We start from the raw sequence: 22,970 nt of genomic DNA, 5'->3' as shown, positions 1-22,970 counted from the left end.
ACTGCATAAATTACTGTACTCTCCCAGAACAGCTCCATCAGTAACATTTTAGGAGAATGCGGGGGGAGGAATGTGTATTCAGAATTTAGAGCATCTGCAACAGGCCACTATTCTCCCAAAGTTCAGCTTTTCAGGTCTCTGCATTTCAATGTGTTCTGTGCTTTGTCAGTCTTTTTTTTCTTAAATAATACATGCTCTCAGAAGACAGCAAAAATACCTAGGAGTTACTTCTAATAACATAGAAGAAACATGTAGACAGTAAATGAGCATTATCTTCACCTAAGTTTTATGTAATGTGTTCACATTTGTTTTGACAGTTTATTCAGCACTATCCAATCTACCAGAACAATTTCGGCTATTCTTAACCGTAGCTCAGTGCCACCAGGATACATATCCCAGCAACTGGGAAACAAAGGACATTCTTCGAGAGAATTTATTTTATGTATGTTAGCTTCACATACAAAGCAAGTCTTACCCAGCTCTAGTTGTTTTATATTCCACCTTAAGAATAGGTTTGCAGGGCTCTGGCTTCTTTCCATCCTTCAGCTGCTTTCCTAAAGAGATTTTTTTTCTTATATTAATCTTACCGCTCCATATCATGATGACAAATTATGAAATTCACTTTGCAACTTACAAAGTAGAACATTCATACAAACATATATTAAACACCTGACAGTTATAGAATATGCCCTGAAATACCATAAAAAGATTGTTAAAACTCTCATGTCACATGAAATATATATGTGTATATATATGTGTGTGTGTGTGTGTGTGTGAAATATATATATTGTGAAATACTGGTTTTCAAAAACACAATCCTCATAGTAATTTTTTATAGTAATTTGAAATAGCAGAGTGATATAACTCATGTCTACTGTTTTGCAATGAAAATTGCTCAGCTTAAAAGTAAGTTGAAGTTTATTATGAGCAATATCTTTAAGAGCTAAGACTTGAGTTTGAAAATGAAGGGTCATTCTTTCTGTACTTTACATTATTAGCGACTAAAGCTCTATATTTAATTTCTACCAACTCCATGGAAAAAAAGGATGGTGTAAATACACACGAGTTCCAACTGAACACTGATAAAAGTTGATGCAGCTGTAAAATTCTGCAGAAAATTTAACTTACAGCCCAATACCAAAATAATATACAATAGCAGGGAAACTAAAAGCTAAAGCTTCTTTTCTCTACTCTGATCCTTGGGCACTGTAGTAAGCAGGGACTTGCTGGAGTCTCAGACAAGTAAACCAGGATACACCTTAAAACAACTAACCTCAAAGATATCTCCACCATTGCATTCACACTTATGATTCTGAGCTAAATAAGTTGATAAAACATGACTTAAACATGTACAACAGGCATGTATTTGTATACAACTTCTTTAAAGAGAAGAAGCATATTTCAGAGAACAGCACATAATGTTAACATCCTAGACTAAAATTAATGCAGCATTACCTGAGAAGTGTGAACAAATTACCAGATGCTAGTCTTACTCTGTTACTAGTCTTTCAAAGAATTTCTATGGTTATCTATACATTTAATCATGTAACAGATGCTTATTTATTTTAATAATTGCACAGTTTAAACAACATCTGGGATTGCAAAGTCAAGCAAGAAAAACTGTTTCATATTTTGGAGAGCTAATTTTAAGAACAATGTCATTGTGTAAAAATCAACGTGAAGTTCGGAGACTCAGATATCCTTGCATTGATTTGAACTCCCGTTTCACAAAAACTAGGTTTTGTATAGGTAGTTTTTTTTTCCCCCACATGAAATCTATCAGAACTTGATATGACAAAAAACTTACTTTCACTGCAAAAGTAGACACTTAATACATGGCTTTTTAAAATGCTTCCATTAAAGTTAAGATCTCATTGTGCCTTAAGAGCTGTCAAGCAGAGTGGGCAAGCATTTTCAATCTTACCATGCGGAGTGATTGTCTGGAATGGTTTGGTGGGAGATTTTACATTCCATATGGTCAAGGTACCATCTGAGTGACTACAAATAAACTGTTTTCCTTCATGATGCCAAGCCACAGAATGGATAGCCTATGTGAGAAAAAAGATAAAAAACAAAACACTGTAAGACTAGTATCTTATTATTTTACCCTTACTCCTTCCTTGATGACATTACACAGCTAAACAAAATTAGAGAAAGTATTAATCAAATCACATTGCTCTTAGTATATTCTAATTTACCCATGGTAAGATTTCAGTACTAAAGTAATTCTTTCAGACTTTCTCCACCATGTAAGCAGCCTTCATTGTAATGACATGTTTAAGTATTGAGCAAAATATCCTGCTCATACTAAGATCATCTCAATGAGATTATTAACTTAAAGCTTTACATATCATTTTGAGATTCCTATATGGATGTGCACAAGTGGCCAACAACAGCTGAAAACACAAGTAAAACAAGAATTCAAGTAGTGACCTATAAGATTTTTCAGAAAAAATTAAACATTTCAGCTTTAGATGATGAAAACAAAGTATTAGCTTGAGTAAGCCTTCTGATATAGCAATTTTGAGGGAGCTACTAGTAAATCTTATCACAAGAACAGAAATGTGTTTATGTACATAAAATTAAGAAGGGAACAATTAGCCACACCACATGAAATCTTACTGCAGAAAAACCTGATAAAGTGAAATCTATTTGTTGCCTTTAGGTGAGAGAAAAATAAACAATAAAGCTGAGCTCAGATAAAGCAAAAGGATTGACTAGTAGGATTAAATGACTGTTGCCATTTCTGTTTCCAACATCTCTGCTAGTAGATGAAGACATGAAATCATTTAGTGATATTTAATTTTACTTACAGCATGAGAATATCAATAAACAATGAAAATCTCAAGTATTTCTCTATTACTCAAATGGCACAGAAAGAAGTATTACCGGCTAGAAACATGGAACTTTGATTCTGTTGAGAAAATAGATTTGCTTAATACTTATGGCAAAAACAACACTCTAGGTAAACAGAAAGCAGGAGCTGAATAGAACGCTAATATGATGTACAATGCCATCTTTTGGATGCATACCCTCAGTAGAGATTCTGTCTGTAACTGTAAGCAGGCCTTAGATTCACTCAATTTCCTATGTACATATGGATTTCCTCTGCAAGGAATCCTACCAACCAACAGAAGCGTAGGCAGTAAATTACTTAGTGAAGAGCAAAACACAGAAGACAGATGTAAGATAGTTTCGCCTAAAGTGATTATACAGAGATTAGATCATCACATTTAGTAATGTTATACAGAAGAACAAGATAGCTTCCAGCAACGTGACTGGGAGAATCCAAAGACTCAGTGAAAGATGAAAATGACTGTATTATATGAGCATGGAGTCTTCAATAAAAACTGATTCAATTGAAAATGGTAATAGGTCTGGATAGCTGCAGATTAAGTCTAGCATTTCTTACTCAAATTTAATCTTATTCCCTGTTTTAGGTGGAATCACTGTGGAAGACAGATGCAGTATACGAATATCGTATCTTATCGTATCTGCACATATTTAGCTTTGAAATTTACACATCTTATACAAATTTACTTACAGACAAAATCTTGCTCATTCCGTCTGTGAGGCAAGAATTTAATTAGCAAATAAAAACAGGAATTATAAAAGAAATATAATGTAATCTTGAAAATAAAATTATTTTACCTATAGAGTACCAAAGTTAGGGATTAGCAAGTTTGAAATTATAAAATATCTGAAGACAGCATTTGAAAAATCTCTCTTTACTAGGAAGTTGCACAATATAATAAGAATGATTCCTTCATGGAGTCAATCACCGCAGTGTAAGCCAGTCTTCATGCATTTGTGCATTAATAGATCTTTAGAACCAATAGAGAGGAAATTTGTATAAAAGGAAGGATAACTGAGAAATAGACACTTTTCCTGAAAAAAAAAACAAACAAACCACTTTTCCTGAAAAAAGGTCTAGATAAAGGGGTCTATAACAATCTATTATTGTGGAAGTGGCATTAAAGTTATGAATGTAAGGAGATTGTATAAACTGAGCACAAAGAAAAAATAATTGCTAGCACAATTTCTGCAAGGAACCTGATGAGATGGAAAGAATTCTGAAAACGAATAATGGTGCCTTGGTTCTAAGACTTCATTGACTACTTTTAAAGAACATCTGGTTAAACCTAATGATACAGTTGAATATTATTCAACACACAATAGATGCCTTACGTATTTTAAAAAGAATTCAAATAAATTATCTGGGCAGAGTGTGAAAAACTTCTGTACAGAACGCTATCTTTTACTATTACACAACTCACAACTTTTGCAAGCCTGAAAAGCAACAGCAAGATATCAAAGCTGAGAGAATTATGATCGTTTAACCTGGAGAAGACAGAGAGGGATCTTATCAACACTTACAATTACAAATATTTAAAGGATGGGAGACAAGAGGATGTGGCCAGGCACTTTTGGTGTTGTGCAGCAACAGGACAAGGGGCAATGGGCACAAACTGAAACATGAGAAGTTCCACCTGAACATGAGAAAAAACTTCCTTTCAGTGAGGGTGACAATGCACTGGAACAAGATGCCCAGAGAGATTTTGGAGTCTCCTTCTCTTGAGATATTCAAAACCTTCATGGATGTTTTCCTGTCTAACCTACTGAAGGGAACCTGCTTTAGCAGGGAGTTAGACTAGATGCTCTCCAGAGGTCCCTTCCAACCACTAAGACTCTGTGATCCTGTGTAACCAGCTGTTGCATAATCTCCAGCATCTCATGGAGCTCATTTTGATGCAACAGAATGTGCAAGACAAAGACTGCATAGACACGCTTTGGTTTCTGACAAGTCACGTGTCAAGGTTGTGCTCCCCTCATCCATTTTTGTTTTATTTATTTTTAAATCCCACAGGCTAATCTAACATGTTTTTATTGCTGCAAAATAATCTCTTACAGTCAGTCATGTACAAGAAGGTTGAACCTAAAAATAGTAATCAGTAATACACTCGTTGAGTTAATGCTATCAAAGCTTAATTTAAATCAGGACAAACAAAATACTTGAAGAACAGACTAATAACTAAAACAAGTTATTTTAAAGGTTCTGTTTCATTTTTATTGTTGTAGTTGTTACAAACCAACTTACATTTGTTTTACTTCTTTCATGACTGTAAATATAGAAAGGAAAACATCTGCAGGATGAACTCCATTTTTTTATCCATAGAGAAAAAAAAGTACTTAATAACATATCCCCAGTGTTTGGACATAAAAGACTTAAAAATGACGCAAAAATAATTCAGTCTTTTTTTCCAATAAGTCTGGTCAAGAGAAAAAAAAAAACAGCATGTTTGCAGGACAGTTTAGCAGAAAAATTTCCTAATACAAGTTCCTTTAAAGCTGCAGCTTTATCGCATCTTCCAATTTCTGAGAATAATGTAACCTTCATGCATTCTTATTAATTCTCTAAAGACTTGTCTTTCTACTAGATTGCTACTATAATCAAAAGTATGTACATCTTATAGTTTAGAATCACAACTGTGATAAAAAAGATCAAGAACAAATTTGAACTAAACTCTGTTATAAATTGGAATACAGTGCAGGGAGAATACTTTGACTACCAGCACTAGAACTAATCATGATCTAAAGCTGCCTACCCCAACAAAGGTTAAGCAGAAATACGGTGAAAACTGTTTTATGCGATGGTGGTGTTGTTATCCACCCTTTAAGCATTCCTTTCCTTGGAATGAGTACTCCTACTTTTGTGCTGCAGTTATCAGGGTAGAGAGAATGGATAGGCATGCATTTTCAGACAAGAAAACATGGATAGCGTTCCACTGACATAGCTTTCAGGCAGTAAATCAACCTGCCATATGACAACATTGGAATTTGCTTCGAGAGTCTCCTTAATTGTCAGAACATTCTGAACAGAGCCAAGCAGAAAGTTTAAAAAGCCATAGTAAGATTCAGGGTTTTGTTCCCCATGGAAGTTGCACAGCTATTTTGCCACATCCTCTGATCATGCAGGAAGGCTGATTTCACTGTTTGTGATTAGAATAAGATAGTCAAAGGATAGCATTTGGGCCCCTGGACAGTTGTGAAATTCTGAGTGAAAAAGTTGCATTAATGATAGTGGTAGACTGCACTGCCCTCGACTTGTTTTTGAAGAGTAATCTCAATTAAAAAGAGATAAGAGTAGAGGAAAGCAATCCAATAGAAGAGTTTTTAAATAGTCTTCACAATGTAAATGTGTTCGACCATCCTGTTTTTGCCATCTGATGAAGCCTAGGCACCAATTAACAGCCAGCTGCACTCAAAATGTAGCAGTTCTATGAAGTCCATACATTTCTCTCAGAAAAACACTGCAGAGCTAGAGAGAAACCTGCTCCACTGCTCTGATAGAGGCACTTGTAGCTGTACTGTAGCACTAAGCTCTGCTGTAACTCCCAGCAACAACACAGATCACATCCTAGATAGAGCACTTGGATTTTTGAACAGGTGTAGACTTAGGCTTCACCTCCTCAGTGATGAGTGACTAAATTTAATTATGACTACACAATTAACTAGTATTATCAGAAGCATATCTATTCTCAATAGAGTTAAAGACAGAAAATATTTTCCCAGTGCTAATATGCAAGCTTGACTGACCAAATATATTCCCTCTGTGACACACTTTAGCAGCTTATTTTACAGCTCAGTCAGGAAGGAAAGGAGACTTCTCACAAGATGGCATTTCCTATGTATGAAGAAGTCACACACTAGGAGATCTCAAATATGCCAAGTCTGAACAAAGTTGCTCTTGCTTTCCCAATTGCCAGTTCCATATTCAAAAGAACTCTTGTCAAGAAGCAACGATGCACAGATACAAAAGTTGAAACTGTGTAAACTGCATCAAATCCAACTTCAAAATGGGGCTATTTTTCTATCTTCCCTCTTGGAAGATTAGATTTAAGTAATTTTCTCATTGAAGAAATCACATGTTATTCAACAGCGAATAGATGAGAACCAACTGCATACATTAATTCTTTGTTCAAAGAGGTATTTTTCTCAAAGAACAATCTAAACTCATAGAAACACCACACTTCAAGTTTTAAGAAAAACTTCAAGGGCTGATGAATTACTATTATTTTTTATTATTGTTATTTTAATCAAGGCAATCAAAGCATACACTGATTCTCACTAATGAGAACTCATTAACCAAAGGATCTGACCTCAGGTACTTCATTAACCTCTTTGTCAGAGGAAAAAAAAAACAACAAATTGAGTAAGCAGATGTATTCACTTAGACCTAGATCCTCAAGTCAGAATCACAGAATGGCTTGGGTTGGAAGGAACCTTAAAAACCATCCAGTTCCAACCCCCTGCTGTGGGCAGAGTTGCCACCCACTAGGTCAGGCTGCCCAGGGCCCCATTCACCCTGGCCTTGATGGCATCCAGGAAAGGGGCATCCACAGCTGCTCTGGGCAGCTTGTGCCAGTGCCTCACCACTCTCTCAGTGAAAGAAATTTAGTGGTTTCTTTTCTCCTCATTTTTCAGAATATGAGAGAAATTCCACATTACAACAATTGCTAAGCCATTTTATTTCAACTGGCACTTAACATAGGTGAAAGTCACACTTTTCAACTAAAAAAAAGAGCTGGAAGGTTCATCCCCTTAGAAATTGGCAGAGAAAAGTAATCCATGCCGCCATTCATTGCAACAAACTTAAGACAGCAAACACTTCTTCAGACAGAAGATTCCTTTATATAAACCCTGTGTCTCTTTCAGAGAAAGCTTTAAGTATTCACCATTTCAAAGAGACCTATTTATTAATTCACTGGCAACAGAAGAATTGTTTTCCTTAGAACTGTGGCTGATGTTCTCTTAACATGCAATTCAGATAAAAAAAATTACCTCATCATGTGTGTATCTGTAATCAGCCTTCTTTGACTTCAGATCCCATAATACCACCGTTCCTGACTCAAAGCCAATCAGGAGCTGCAATAATAAAGCAAAATATCAAGTCTTTATAGGGATAAACAAAGTACCATTTACATAGCCTGTAGATCTTGTCCCAAAAAGATGAAGTATAACACTAGGTAAAGTAACTACAAGTGATTATGATGACAGAAATTAGTGACAAGCTGTGAAGACTTCAACGTTTGAGATTTACCTTGTGCTGGATTTCACTCTCCTAAAATTTCAGTTAATGCAATGCTAACACAACTGAAATTCATTCAACATTAAAAAAAAAAAGTATTTATCTTCTAAATAGTCCTTGGAAATTCCTTTGAGTTTCAGAAAGCTCAACATTAAACTCCTTCCTAACTGTACTCCTTTCAGAATGAAATCCAAGGTTGAAGGGAGCACTTTTTCTTCATTAATGTATGTCTTCCTCAGTGGAATTTCTTATGCTTAGATTTACTGGAAGAACACATCGTCCTTCCTGAAGTTCTAGGTAATGGTTCACTGTCTCTAAGAAAAAACATTACTATAAACTTTCTCCAGATGTTAATCAAAATAGATATCATTGGCTAAAGAAAAATAATTAGCTAAAGAAAGAGGTGATTGGCTAAAGAAACACAAAGAATATTAGTTTTTGAGAGGAAAGTTAGAGAGAACTTAAAGGGAATATCTTTTTCAAGAAGCAAAACTAAACCATGTCTGCAAGAAACAAAGATCCAAATTGCTCGTAATAATTGCTCTAACACACTGAGTATTTAAGTGTTTTGTTTTCCTATCTTAAGTGACACTTCACTTAATGAAAACAAACCAAGGTCAACATATGGCAGCCTCAACAGACTAGGCACTCGTTACATAGTACAAGAAATGTAATGCAGCTTGCTATTACATAGTAGCCAGATCTACTCAGGGAGGCTTTCTTTCCACAGTGGTGTTAAAGTAGTTCCAAGTATCAAGTAGCAGGCCTTCAATTCAACCTTTTTTTTTTCCCTCAGCATGGACACAGAGAAATTGAATAATGTCTACAGAGATGTATTCAGTATCAAAGCAACTTATCTCATGCATGCAGAGGTGCCCAGTGGAGCGTCCTTCATATTATAAGAAAATACTGTCTTCCCAATATATGCCATTGTTGTCAGAGAGATCTACATCAATATGGTTTACTGCTGTACCTAGACATTTTACATGGATAGTTTTTTCAGTACTAAGATTTTCAAAGCTAGCAGTCCTTTCCAAAAAGAAATTATCAGAGTATCTCCAAGCAGCTTACCGATGATATATTCACTTTATTTCATTGCAATATAGCACCAAAATGCCCTAAAACACTAAACACATTTGATCCAGTGAAAGTGAGTATATATTTTTTCCTCACTACAGTATCACATATACTATTAATTTAAATCATCTTGCTTACCATTAGCCATATTTTATAGTTTGTCTATTTTAACTTTAAACTTCAGCCTTCTCTTTAGCATGGTTTTTCTACCTGAAAAAGTTTTAAGACATGAGTACACAGGATGTTCTTGCAACTACACAGGCATTTTATTTTTAGGGATATTTTTCATACTAGAAAGAGGACAGTAAGGTCATTCTAAAAGACTGACCTACATTTTGATTGATAAAACAATAAGTCTTTAACGTTAATTGACAATAATCAAGCATTAAAATGTGGGTACAATACATCGGACTAAATATATCACTCTTCTTTTCTAAAGTTACCATAGTTTTATTACTTTTATGTTCTATGGTCCATGATTCTGGCATGTGCTTCAGTCCTAACCCTGCAGAGAAATCCAGTAGCTACACATGTTTACTTTAATGAGTTTCAGCTGAATGGAAAAGCTGTACTCATGAAATTCTTTTTGCAGCAAATGTGTGTGCGTCTAGCTTAGAAGCTTACAACTACCATGTTATTAAAATATTCAAACCACTGTTGAGACAATACTATCATTGTCTAATGTCTTCAGTTTTATCCACAACGAACTTGTCAAACCAACAGAACATAAGCAGAAAAATAGTATTTCCACTGCACGCATGGAACAAGAGAAAGAAAATATTTTCACTTTCTCATTCAAGGTTCTTCACACTTGCGAGTTCAACACGCTTTGATATATCTGAGCCATTACACTGACAAAAACAGACATTCAGAAATTAATTCCTCAATACATTCAATCACTTATGCCTGAACACTCCAGAAGGTAGTCATTAATCAATCTGCTTCAAGTAGCATCAAGGTCTCTGTGGTGTATCTGGCTAAATTATAACTACATTCTTGTTAGGGACCCATGCACTTCTGGAAGATATGCGTATTGACTACTTTTCAAATTCCTTTGGCAAATTCTACTTTTCTCCCATTGTGAAAGTTAAGGAAAACCCTTCCCGTTTACTCTTCAGTGTGAACCAAAGGACCCAAGCAGAATTTGCAGTTTGATTTCCTAAATAATTGTATGAGCCAGAAAAGCTAAACAAGCCCAAGATCCTTCAAAGGGTAGAAAATTCATACGATCCCTTCTGTAAGACTTAGAGAAGATGTCTGACACCTGAAGCACAGGCTCAGTCTTGCAATCATGACTGAAGTACAGAGTGAATTACAGTATAATATATATTTCTGTATGCACTTGATCATGTGAGTCATGTGACATGAATCACGTGATTTTATAACATGCAACAACACTACAGAAATGAGGCACCTGGGAAATAGATAAGACAAATGGGTAAGACAGAAATAGGGAATACATTCTAGCACAAGTGGAAGCATATCTTTATACAGACTCCAGAGAATTTCCAAGAAGTCATTGTTTTCTAGCACAACGGCCTCCTCCCAGTGTAAAGAAAGAAACAGAGTATAACAGGCCTTGGCTACACAACCAAAAAAAGCACTGAATTAAGGTGTCTAGCAGAACATCCCTTCTCTGTAAAGAAAGTGCAGAACTACAGTAATTGCTGTTGCGCAGAAAATAAGAGTTTAAATTTAATCTCCTTGTCCTCTACTTTATTTAATTCACGAAACCTTCATTGTGAACTTAAGTTACCCATTCTATTTGCATGCTCCCTGTAAGAGATCTCCCAGAGAAAAGAATAATGTCTGAAGTTTTATTTTAGTAATTCAGAAGGAACTTCCGCATTTAGGTTACAGGCTTCTTTTTGGTTTGTTTGTATAGTAACATTTTAATTTTTACCAGAATAAGTAACATACCTTGCTTGAGATTTCAAGCATTTTTTCAATTAACATTTTCAGCTGTGTTTTTAAAAACTTCTGATTAGAGGATGCATTCAACTATTCCAGTAATACTTTCTACAGTTTTATCTGCATCTTGCTTCATGCTATTTTCAAAGCCTAAAGCCTTGATTTAGGCCTTCCTTCATGTTTCCAATATGGTCCTCAGCTATGTAAACCTTTCCTTCTAAAGAAGTAGTACTCACATTTGAAAAAAAAAATCTAACTTGGCAAATAGTTTATAGAATAGTCTACAATTATACCCTACCTTTCCTTCATCCATTGGATTGTCACTAATGTGGACAATAGGACCTGGGTGAGATTTGGATGACCTAAACAATAAACAAATCCAATTAAAAGAAAAGAAATAGCTATGTCCAAAATAGCATTTCATAAGATAATTACAAGCAATACAAAAAAGTACATATATTTATGCACTCTCACAGAGAAACAACAAGATTACCCCCACTACACTGATTAATCCTAAAAAGCCTCCTAAGTTGAGCATGGAAAACACCATATCACTTAAAAAAAAAACATCAGTAGTGTTTCATACAATATGTACTCTACATGCCTCTTTTCTTCAAAAACTAAATACAGCAGACTGCTATCTTGTTGTATTTCTGCATACTCACAGGAGATTATCTAAACACAATCTAACCCCCAAAACAATAGCTATTACAGGCAGGACCAAACCCGTGCTATTATTTCTATAAAGCTTTGCTTCCTTTTATTGTACATTACTTAGAAAGCTACGTTTTGTTTTCTTCTTTCTTCCACCTTGAACGTTTTCTAAACAATTAATTCCTCACTGAAAAAAAAATTAAAAAGAAAAGCAACTGTTTCTTGAACTTAATATTATTTATATCCTTATAATTGCTGTGAAAAATTATATTTTTTTCCTGGAATAGGCTTATTTAAATTTATATTTTAAATGAGTAATGTCACAATGCACACTTTTTACATTCTAGAAGATATTATAAGGATTACTAAAGCCAATTATTCCTGAAGACATGCTGATGTTACACAGAGTTCCAGGCATCACACTGTGAAGTCAAATCAGAAACAGTTTTCACAAATATAAAAACAAATCTACATATGGACTTAACTTCCCTTCCAACTGCAGAAAGTGACTTGCACACCCTAATATAAGAAACAACATACTTAACATAGATATTGTTTCCTAATTCTTTAATAATTGCAGATTTTTATGTCTATTCCAGGCACTATGGTAAAAGCATTACAGGCTTAATGTTTATGTTAACATTATTACTTCACTTTTATGAGAATAAAAGTTATTTACATGTTTATGTACTTTGCCCATATATTTGGTGTACTGAGAATAATACTAGGTATGAATATAATTTCTGCATCTGATATTAACAACATTTAGGACACTTCTGTTCTCTCCCCTCAATAGACAATAGTTGATTACACTCACAGTTCAATGGCTTTATTCCACATGATGACATAGCCTGAGAGAGTAAATGATTCCACATTGACAATGTGAATGTTTCCTCTTTCAGTGCCCACGTATAGCCATTTACTTTGGAAAGGCAGATGACAAAACGTTATCCTGAAAAAAAAAAACACCATCAGAAAAAAAGGATTAAAAGTCTTCATAAATCCTGCATTTCCAGATCCACATTTCCAAAGGGTAGAAGAAATACAGCAAACAATTTACAGGTAGAGAAAATTAGTAAAACTAGTATGCGATGAAAGAGATTCACAGACAACGTGAAACTTAGAAAAAAACAAAATATAAACCAAAATATTCTAAGACTGCTAAGTCTTTCAGATGTAAATCACACAGCCACCTTTGAAAATCATCACATTGAATGTTATTCCCTCAAGACTGCTGTCATTTTAAACTTAGAATACAATACTCCTATGTTATAATCTACGAATCTCCCTTCAGAATCCATCTAATTCCAGGTTTTGAAGAACAGAGGATTTTTAGAATGAACCCACCGCTGTTTAAGCTGGTTTTGAGTGAGGAGACAGAGAAAATAGAACCTAATAAATGTAAGTTTAAATGTGAGCCAATGCATTCCACAAAGAGGAAATCTGAAAAAGGAACAACATGAGACCTAAGCAATTATAAAAGTTATTTAACAATTAGTTTAAACTTGGTGATACCGTTTTACTTGAGCCACATTTTAATTTCTCGCCTTGTATTTCTTATTTCTGTCCCCTGCTGCTAGATGGAAATAACTGCACAAAATCCATATATTAATTGCTGTTGATACCAGCAGAGAGAACTTTTTTCTTTCTTTTTTTTTTTTTTTTTTAACTGTACCTCCGGTGAAAATGTTATTATTTTACTTTAAAGTTTGGTTATTTCTGGCTTCCGGAATCCTGCTTATTTTTTACATTGTCGTCAAAATTGATACGGCAATGAGGTGTGCTTAGGAACTGCAGATTCTAAAGTATTCGCGTTTTCTACGTAACAGAAACAGAAGTTAGAGTCTAAAAAATTTCTAGAAGATGTTTTAAAATTTACAGTTATCTGATATGGTCCAATATAGAAACAACTTAAACTACTTTTGCTATAAAATTAGGGTGCTTAGAAATGTTTCGATGATAAGGTAAAAATAATTATGAAATTGAATTCTTTTCTGTCAGCTCTAATCCTCAGCTTTACAGATTTATTCTTATTTTCTCCCAGTTGGACGCCCCTCTTGTCAAATGCATGCATCATTTCACAAGTCTGTTAATAATTATTTATCCAAAGTACAGCTTTAGATCCCTTGCATTAGATGTTCTATATACATATTTAACTTCAGCACAAAAGCAAATGCTAAACGCAGCAATGGAAAAGCCTACTAACAGTGAAAAAGACATTACTTTGTATTAGAGACTTCAAAAGTTATAGTTTTTCTTGCAATTGGTACCTGGATCTTTTTTATATCACTAATATGCTTCTACTTCGGAAACATTGTTTGCTCAAGCAAAACTTCAGTTTACCCATTTTTTAAGTTTTTGATTTCTTATGCTTTAATACTTAAGCACAAAGGTTGCACTAGCATTTTGCACTGATGTTTTACAGAAAAAAAGGACAATATACAAGATTTAAAGTGCTTCAATTCAGTGAACCTGCAAACATAACATTTTTACTATATACAGTAATTTACAAGCACTGCTGCTTAAACAGTTGACTATAATCAACTTGCTTGAAAGATATAAATAATTTTATTTGAAGTTAAATCACTTACACACACATCTATTAGACAGGCCTCCCACATACTACTGTCCAGTAACATATTCTCCCACTACGAACAGGTAATGAGGTAGAAGAAGAAAGGCAGCATGAGTCAAGAAGAGAAAGAAACCCTCAGCAACCTGCAGTGCTTTAGAGTTTTTTTGTTTTTTTTTGTTTTTGTTTTTGCCAGGATTCCATCTGCCAGAAGAAGCTGGCAGCCACATCAGCTGGATCTGAAACTGTGGTCTAGCAGCCAGAAAGAATATTCAGGAGTAGAGTCATGGGTATATCTGTATTGATTTGTAAGTTAATATTATCACCTATAGGTGTCCAACACTCATTATAAAAAACTAATCTATTTTGTGTCATTTAAAGGTGGACCAAAAAATAAGTTGAGGCAGCAATTTTGATTACTATAGCAAAAGGGCAACAGCTGAAGGAAAAAGCATTCCTCTCAATACCTTTGATGCTTTTATGGAATAGCTCTACATCATGCAGCTGTATTCAATTTACTGTCTTCTCTGTGCAGCAGAGATTAGTTTTGTCAACAGTTAGCAAGCAGTGAAATGCTTCCACACCAAGACTAAATTACATTTGACCAAGTAGCTTTACAAAACATTTACAAAATCTCAAAGTTGGGAGCTCGACAAGATTTCAGAATTGTAAGTACAGAAATATACAAAGCGGTGTTCCCAGCTTTATCCTTCCAAGTGCGCTTGTACCAGCCTTGTATAATCAGAGTCTTGTATGATGTCTATATAGCTATAAAATACTCCTTTAGAATTTTCACAGTTCACAGAAGTGATGACTAGCTAAATCCAAAAAGAATTCATCGTGCCAATCGCGCTGTGATAAAAGAATTGCTGTTTCACTGAATAACAGAATGGTTTGGTTGGAAGGGACTGTTCAAGATCATCTAGTTCCAGCCCCCTGCTACAAACAAGGGTTTCATCCCTAACGTAATACAGGTTTACTCCACTTGCAAATAAGTTTACCTGCTATTTATTTATTTTCAATTTTCAGAAATTCTATTACATTTTCATCTACTTAAATTGATTAATTTCAGATAATAGCGTTTATTTCCACATTTCATTTACAGAATTACATTACAATCCACGTACTGAATTTCTTTTCTTTTTCAGTGACTAACACTTCTCTTAAGACACTAGTTTGAATTCTGCCTCTGTCAGAAATTTTATAGCCCTCTTACAGAAATGAATTTCAGAGACGCTACAGCCCTCTTCACCACTGAAATTGTACTAGCATGTCAGTACACAATGTTACATTCAGTGACCCAGCTTGTTTCATTTAAAATTGGAGTTGGGGTTAAAAGATGTACAAACTTGTTTGGGGGCACAAAAATAAGTCCAAAGGCCTTCTTGGTAGTTAGGTAGCTCTCTCCTGGCCTAGGGCATCATGTATTTTTTATTAAGAATACAGATTTTCCTTCTGATACCTATTTCTTTGCCACAAGAAAATTCTACTCTGTAGCTAATATATGAAGATCCACAAAAGTAGGAATTGCCATACTATGTCCTGCCCATTTCCCATATTCAAGCATTCTTACCCTTCTGTCCCTACCCCACCCCCCAACCCCCAAAAAACCAATAAGCAATGGCTGGACAGAGACTGAAAACGTCACAGATATACTCAACTCAAGAAAAATTTCTTGCCAAGTCTTTCCTAGCATACAACTGCCTGATAGCAATCAGCCAGGAGCACAGTACCAGACGTTTTCTTTCCTGCATCAAACCGCTTTGACAAAAACCACCAGGCATCCATTAAAAAAAATAGACCGGTTTTGTGCTTCTGAAGAAACACCTTAAGTGGGACTCCATGAGCAAGTGATGACAGAAAGCAAGTTTTTGCAGGCAGTTCTTCCATGGCACAACAAATTCATCATATCTCCCCAGAAATTTCAGTTACCTCATTAAGAGCAATACATTTTGTGATGCCATGGCATAATGCAACTATTGTGCACAGTACTTTATTCCACATATTTTGCTTCTCAATCCCTGTGCAAATAAAGAAGTCCCTTTATAGAAGAAAACAATCTTTCCAATATTTTTTAATCTAACATCTACCATATAATTTTAATATATGCTAATGTTATTGCTAAAATGAAGTACTGTTATGCAACCCCAAAACAGTCAGCATAGTTCTAAAGTAGCTGTATTTCTCCAAAAGCACAAATTCTTCCTCCTCACTGCATACACATTCACAATGCCACTTCCCCGCCTCACCCCTAAAAAACCCAAACACAACAACAACGGAAGCCAAGAAAAAGTTTAACTGTGAAATACTTTTGTCAGAGTTTGATCAACAGTTCTCAGGAAAATGACTATATACAGAAAATCCAGTGTTACATTAGCAGTGGAAAATATTGATAAAAGAAAAGTCCTAAACTTCACTATATACATATATTTATTTATTTACTGTACTTAGAACATAATTTGTGCTACTGTTTATGGGAAAGTATTAGAAATGATATAGAAATGATAGACATCTTTTAAGAAGCCATTTGGAAATCTACTAAAAAGATTTTCTTTCTTTACTGCAGACCATGTCTTCTCTAATACTCTGTTCAAATTAGATAAGAAAAATCTTGATTGTAGTTGTGTCACAACATACATCAAAATAGTAATTGTAGCAAATTATAGTATACCCTAGTAGAACTTAATTATAGAAAACTCAAAGAATAAAGTTTATTACATTAATATGTAAGCAGGCTAATTGTTCCAAATAAGGGAAATATTATGTAAAAAAGATGGACTGTTATCTTGAGTGTATTATTATGACAACAAACATCCTTCTAAATTAATCTTTACCTTCCCTTAGTCTGCTGCAGTATGAAGTATTATGTTCTTCAGAATTTTGCACAGCATCAAATGTTTACACGAATGACAAACACTGATAACAGGTTTTTAAGTAATTGAAACTATTTCTAGAACCTACATACATACAGACCTACATTATAGGTCTGTAGTTACTGTAATTACATTAGCTGATCAAATCATTACCAGAGATGCAAAAATAATTTTTTTTAAGAGCAACGTTAACCTACCAAAGTTGCCTTCTGCATACTTCTGACTCTCTTCAAGCTTTCATACATAGGATAGCCACCATATAAAACACCAAAACTTAAAAGTTTAAATTCCTATGTTAGACTAGATTACATATCCATGGTCCCCACATCAAGTCTTCAGAGGGCACAAAGTCAAAGGCCAGTGTCAGAATCTCATGGTCTCACGGAACTAAGCAGCAGTTGTGTTTTTCCCATACTGCTGTAAATGAGCTACTTCCAGATTAAAGGTAACAGCAACAACTTACTTGTGTGAAGAAAAGCCCTGAAGAGGCAGGAGGCACGTGCCTCTTCAGGCATGCTTTGAAGAAAGAATTCTTCAATGCCTCCCAGAATTGTCTCAACAAAGACCACATATATAAAGGCAGTATATCACACACACTGGACCTGATACTTTAAACTCCATCTGCATCCCATAGCAACACTCTAAATGATGCTTCTCCAAATACGATCACTTGAAGAGTTGTCTCTGAGGCATTGAAAAAAAATTATATTCAACATCAGAGTTCTAGCATACATTACTGGTAACAAAACATGGTATAGGAAAGGCAAGAGCTGAGAACAGAAATAAAATTGGACGCTGCCATCACTGATGCGACAAAAACCAGGGCCATCTGAACATTCTTCCAGTTCCTACGTTGCTGCAGGTTTTATGGTTTTCCTTTTTGTTGTTGTTTTGTTTTGATCTTCCAGTTTGTTTTTTTAATTGTTTGTTTTTACAACTTATAATATCCTTAATACATTCCATATTTTATATGTTTATACACAAAGAGAAAAAGGCTGACTCACTGCTTGTAATGTTGACAAAAGACCAGCTGAAGTTTGCCTTTCCATACTTTTCCAATATTGAAGAAATTCATAACAAACACTAAGGATTTGAGAATCCCAGCCATTGATAAAATCCCCTGAAGTAGATTCATGAGCTCCTGTCAGACATCTGTTAGGACTTAAGGAATAACCACCACCCTTTGGCATCAAGTAGCTTCTTCTAATACAAGTAGAATCATAAAAGCCTTAGAGTTGGAAGGGACTTTTAAAGGTGATCTAGTCAAATTCCAAAGAACAGATTGCCCAGGGCTTGATCCAGCCTCACCTTTAAGTAGTTCAGGCTGAACGTTTGGTCTTGGAATTTATGTAGCAGGACTTAACAAATGTTGACAGATGTAAATTTCCCATAGGAGACAGACAAATTATGATCAACACTAATGTGGAAAGTCTGCCATACTGAGAACGCTTAAAGACTAGAGGTTGAATTCTGCCCATGAATGTAACAGTTGGTCATTATGTGGCTCATAGCTCTGTAAAAATCATCGATGTACACAGAAAACAGCTAATCAGACAACAGAGACAGGTTTCATAGTAACCTGAAGTCCCAGGGTAGTAAGACTCTGCACTTCAGTTCTCTCTCAATACCAAATGCAGCAGCAGAAAAAATGCAATTGTATCTCCATCAACCACATGTAAGTGTGGGGCTCAGAGTGCATCGTACAGCCTCAATAAAAAATTTTTTAAAGGAATCAAATCTTGCATGAGTGAACTATTCACTTCTGCAGAAAATCAAGACTACTGAAAAGGTTTTTTTCCTCTTGCTAATTAATCAAAACAAAATAGAACTCCTAAATATGCCATCTAGTGAATCACCATTGAATAACATTTTCAAGCCAACAGGGGAAAGTTTTATATGAAATTATAAAGGCAAACAGATCAGATTACTTCATTTTGATCTTTGAAAATAAGCCATTTTTTCAACAAAAGAAGATAGCTACGTGTCATCTGGTAAAGGTGTACTCAGTGTATTATTGACTGTACAAAAACTGAAATGTTTAACCTTTCAGAAGTATCATTTGGATACGTGCCTGTTCTTTGTTAGCTATACAATAATCTCACCCCAAAATATACAGAGTAAAGTGGGGAAAAAAAGAGCTTGCTAAATAAAAGTTGGAAATGAAACAGTGGTATTGGTACACAAAAAAAGAGAAACAAGACATTGATGATCATCTGCTCGCAAAGCAATAAAAAAATATCCTGTATGTCCTCCTATTATCCACAAAGTGGCAGAATTGGTCAGTTTATAAATTCAGTTATGCGGAAGGAGGAAGAAGTCTCCTTGCAACAAATGCCTGCTAATATGTAGTGTGGGTAGATTTACAGAATCTAACCAAGTGAGGTTTGTGTCATAAAAGTCAAAAATCCTATGTGCTAGTAAAAAAGTAAACGCAAAGGGGACTTCTCCATACACACTGCAGGGTTTGTGTTTGAAATGCAATGCTCCAGTAGCTGTTGATAGCACAGTATAAAACCCACAATACTTAAGACAATTTTGTAACTCTAAATAGTGCAGTTTCATGCTGAGGAAGACTATTTAAATCCCACAGCATAAGAGTCGACATATTAAAAATTAAACTGCTATCAATGCATTCAGTGATCGATATGCAAAGCACCAGTACACAAAACACTCGATTCTATTTTTACACTACGGTTCTTGTTTTTGTCTTCAGGCTATGTTACAAAGCAAGTAAAACATTCATTTTGGCATTAAGACAGAATCACAACCATCTCAGGAAAGATACAAGTCTTTAATCACAAGACAAGTTTTCCATATTCTACATAAAGCTGAGGTATCTTCGAGTCTATTCTAGTGACAAAAACTGCACTGTCATTCACTGAAAAAACATCTTAGTAATGAACAAAACCTAGTTCAGACACTGAACTGTATATTTAGCAAAGAGGTACTAAGACACTAACTTGTACAGTAAGTCACGCAAACACAAACCCCATGCACATATCATTTTGCATTCTTTTTCAGGCCCCTATGCACTGCTCCTCTCCATCCTTCCCACAGTTAAGGAGCAGTGGCCAAGCTCATCATTACATTGGTTTAATATCTTCTAACTTCTGCTTAGTAATTAGAACATGGAGCAGATGTGAAACCCACACAAATGCAACAAGAACAAAAGGCTTGCAAAACTAGCTTGTTTTGTACTGCGCTTCTGACATCTGCCATTAATTTCAACAGATTTGTCATACATTAACATGTTCACCAGCCACCAGGTCAAAAAAGACTTACTTAAAATTACTCACTATTACTGGTACAATAGGCAGTAAACAGCTACATATCTATTAAATTACCAAATTTTTTTGTCAGTTGATGAAAGACTCAACATGAGCCAGTAATGTGAGTTTGCAGCCCAGAAGACCAACCGTATCCTGGATTGCATCAAGAGAAGCATTACCGGCAGGTCAAGGGAGGTGATTCTTCCCCTCTACTCTGCTCTCATGAAACTCCATTTGGCGGATTGCAACCAATTCTGGAACCTTCGATACAAGAAGGACATGGGGCTGCTGGAGCAAGTCCAGAAGAAGGCCATGATCAGAGGGCTGGAGCACCTCCCCAGAGGGGACAGGTTGAGAGAGTAGGGGCTCTTCAGCCTGGATAAGAGAAGGCTCCAGGGGAACCTTATAATGGCCTTCCAGTACCTGAAGAGGGCCTAAAGGAAAGCTGGGGAGGGACTTTTTAAAAGGGCATGTAGCAACAGGATGAGGTGAAATGGTTTTAGACTGGAAGACGGTAGATTTAGGCTAGATTTTAGGAAGAAATTCTTTACTGTGAGGGTGGTGAGACACTGGAACAGGTCGCCCAGAGAGACTGTGAACGCCCCCTCCCTAGAAGCATTCAAGGCCAGGCTGGGTGGGGCTTCGAGCAACCTGGTCTAGAGGGAGGTGTCCCTGCCTATAGCAGGGGGTTGGAACTAGATCATCTGAAAGGTCCTGTCCAACCCAAACTATTTTATGATTGAAATTAAAAACAAAATCTGGAGAAAAATTGCCCTGACATTTTGACTTCAACTCTTCTGTAGAATACAAATACTGCTTTTCTTTTCTATCAAGACATTTCCAGGCATTTCCAATTGGGTATGTAATTTTAAACCCTTGCATATAAAGTTCTAGAGAAAATACTGATAAAACTTAATTGCTTCAGTCCTTTAGTAAATTTTTACTTCATTTCTCCATGAAGAACATTTTTTTAGCTTGTTCATTTATTTATTTTCTTTTACACAAACTAATTTTCAAGATACAGAAAGTCCTTACAAAGTACAAGCTGGCAAATTGAAGCATCATTACTACATCGTATTACTACAAGGCTCAGTTTTAGTATTTAACATTTTAATAATTCATGTTTGATTAGCTAATTATTCTTATGAGAAAGTCTTAACCACAAATCATAAGTTATTTAAAAGATATTATTAATAAGGTACCTAAATTCCTTGCGCTATTCAAGAACACTTATCTCCTTAAATTTAGTAGTTAATGTACAACAGAAAACTGACCCAAAGTTAACTACTTCAAATTCAAGTAACATCAAACCCATTAGAAGCAGTTAACACTAAGAGGTCTAAGCTATTAAAAGCAGCTAAACAGATTATTCAGCAATTAACTTGTTCAATTCTCTTAAGTTCAAAATAAAAACTATTGCCTTCTAATGAGATCATGCTTTATTTTATAAAACTTTATGTTATGAATTAGTGAAAGGAATACCGACTTGGCTATTTGAAAACATAGGTGACAGTCACCAAGCACGATGTAAACAGCTATGGCAATGTATGGCTCTGGGATCTTAACTGTTCTGGCTACATCTATAAGTTATAATGATAGATACTTTAAAACTACTACAAGAATAAACTTTTGTCTCAGAAACTTCACTTTCATTGCTCCTGATAATTACGGTGCTTCCACTACATATTTTAGCAAGCCACAACTATTCATGGAAATACAGTAGTCAACCTCCAATTAACAAGTAGCACTTCCACTGAAATGACGTGAGCTAACTAAACTATTTCCTGACCCCTTTTCTGCTAAGAACACATGCACAATTCAACTCCCTGTGACAGATTTTGCTAGTGAGAACACCACTTTTCACAAAATCACAGAATTGCTAAGGTTGGAAGGGAACTCTAGAGGTCATCTGCTCTCATCCCACCGTTCAAGCAGTGCCACCTACAGCAGGTAGCTAAGGACCATGTTCATGTGGCTTTTGGAGATCTCCAAGTAGAGAAGCTCCATAAACTCCCTAGGCAACCTGTGCCAGAACTCTCGCTCTCTGTGTCACCCTCACAGTAAGAAATTTTTCCTCATGTTCAATCAGAAGCTCCTGCATTTCAACTTGTGTCAGTTCCTTTTCATCCTGGGCACCAGTGAGAAGTCTAGCTCTATCCTCTTTAAACCATCTCTTCAGATACTTGAACACACTGATCAGATCCCCCCTGGACCTTCTCTTCTCCATACAGAAGAGGTCCAGTTCACTCAACATTTCCTCATCTGAGAGCTGTTCCAGTCCCTCAATCATTTTCAGTGCTCCTGAAGAGTGTTCAGTGAAGGGCCGCATGTCTCTCTTGTTCTGCAGAGCACAGATGGGACCTCAACTGGAGTTGAACAAAGAAGGAAAAGAACCTCCCTCAGTCTGCTGGCAACGCTCTTCTTAATAAAGCCCAGTATACAGACTGGCCTTCTTGACTGCAAGGGTACACTGTTAGCTGATGGTCAATTTGTTGTCAATGAGGACCTTCACATCCTTCTTCATG

The 22,970-nt window shown here is 35.6% G+C and overlaps 1 protein-coding gene across 11 annotated transcripts in view; it reads right to left on the bottom strand.

Moving 5' to 3' along the window:
- Nucleotides 1-22,970, bottom strand: part of STXBP5 (syntaxin binding protein 5) — a 105,725-nt gene that overhangs the window by 51,746 nt on the left and 31,009 nt on the right. For 10 of the 11 annotated variants that reach the window (XM_003640994.6, XM_015284281.4, XM_015284282.4 and 7 more), the window contains exons 5-9: nt 12,549-12,683; nt 11,376-11,439; nt 7,843-7,926; nt 1,925-2,048; nt 476-554 (exon numbers count right to left, since the gene is read on the bottom strand). In XM_003640994.6, the coding sequence (XP_003641042.2) occupies nt 476-554; nt 1,925-2,048; nt 7,843-7,926; nt 11,376-11,439; nt 12,549-12,683 (486 nt within the window). Of the gene's footprint in view, nt 1-475; nt 555-1,924; nt 2,049-7,842; nt 7,927-9,304; nt 9,363-11,375; nt 11,440-12,548; nt 12,684-22,970 lie in introns of those variants that run through there. The other variant, XM_040698178.1, reaches the window with a different exon arrangement.

Source organism: Gallus gallus, chromosome 3 (assembly GCF_016699485.2).
Source record: "Gallus gallus isolate bGalGal1 chromosome 3, bGalGal1.mat.broiler.GRCg7b, whole genome shotgun sequence".
In the NCBI taxonomy this organism is placed as follows: domain Eukaryota; kingdom Metazoa; phylum Chordata; class Aves; order Galliformes; family Phasianidae; genus Gallus; species Gallus gallus.
Note: the sequence above shows the minus strand (reverse complement) of the source record. Positions and strands in the feature narration are given on the sequence as shown.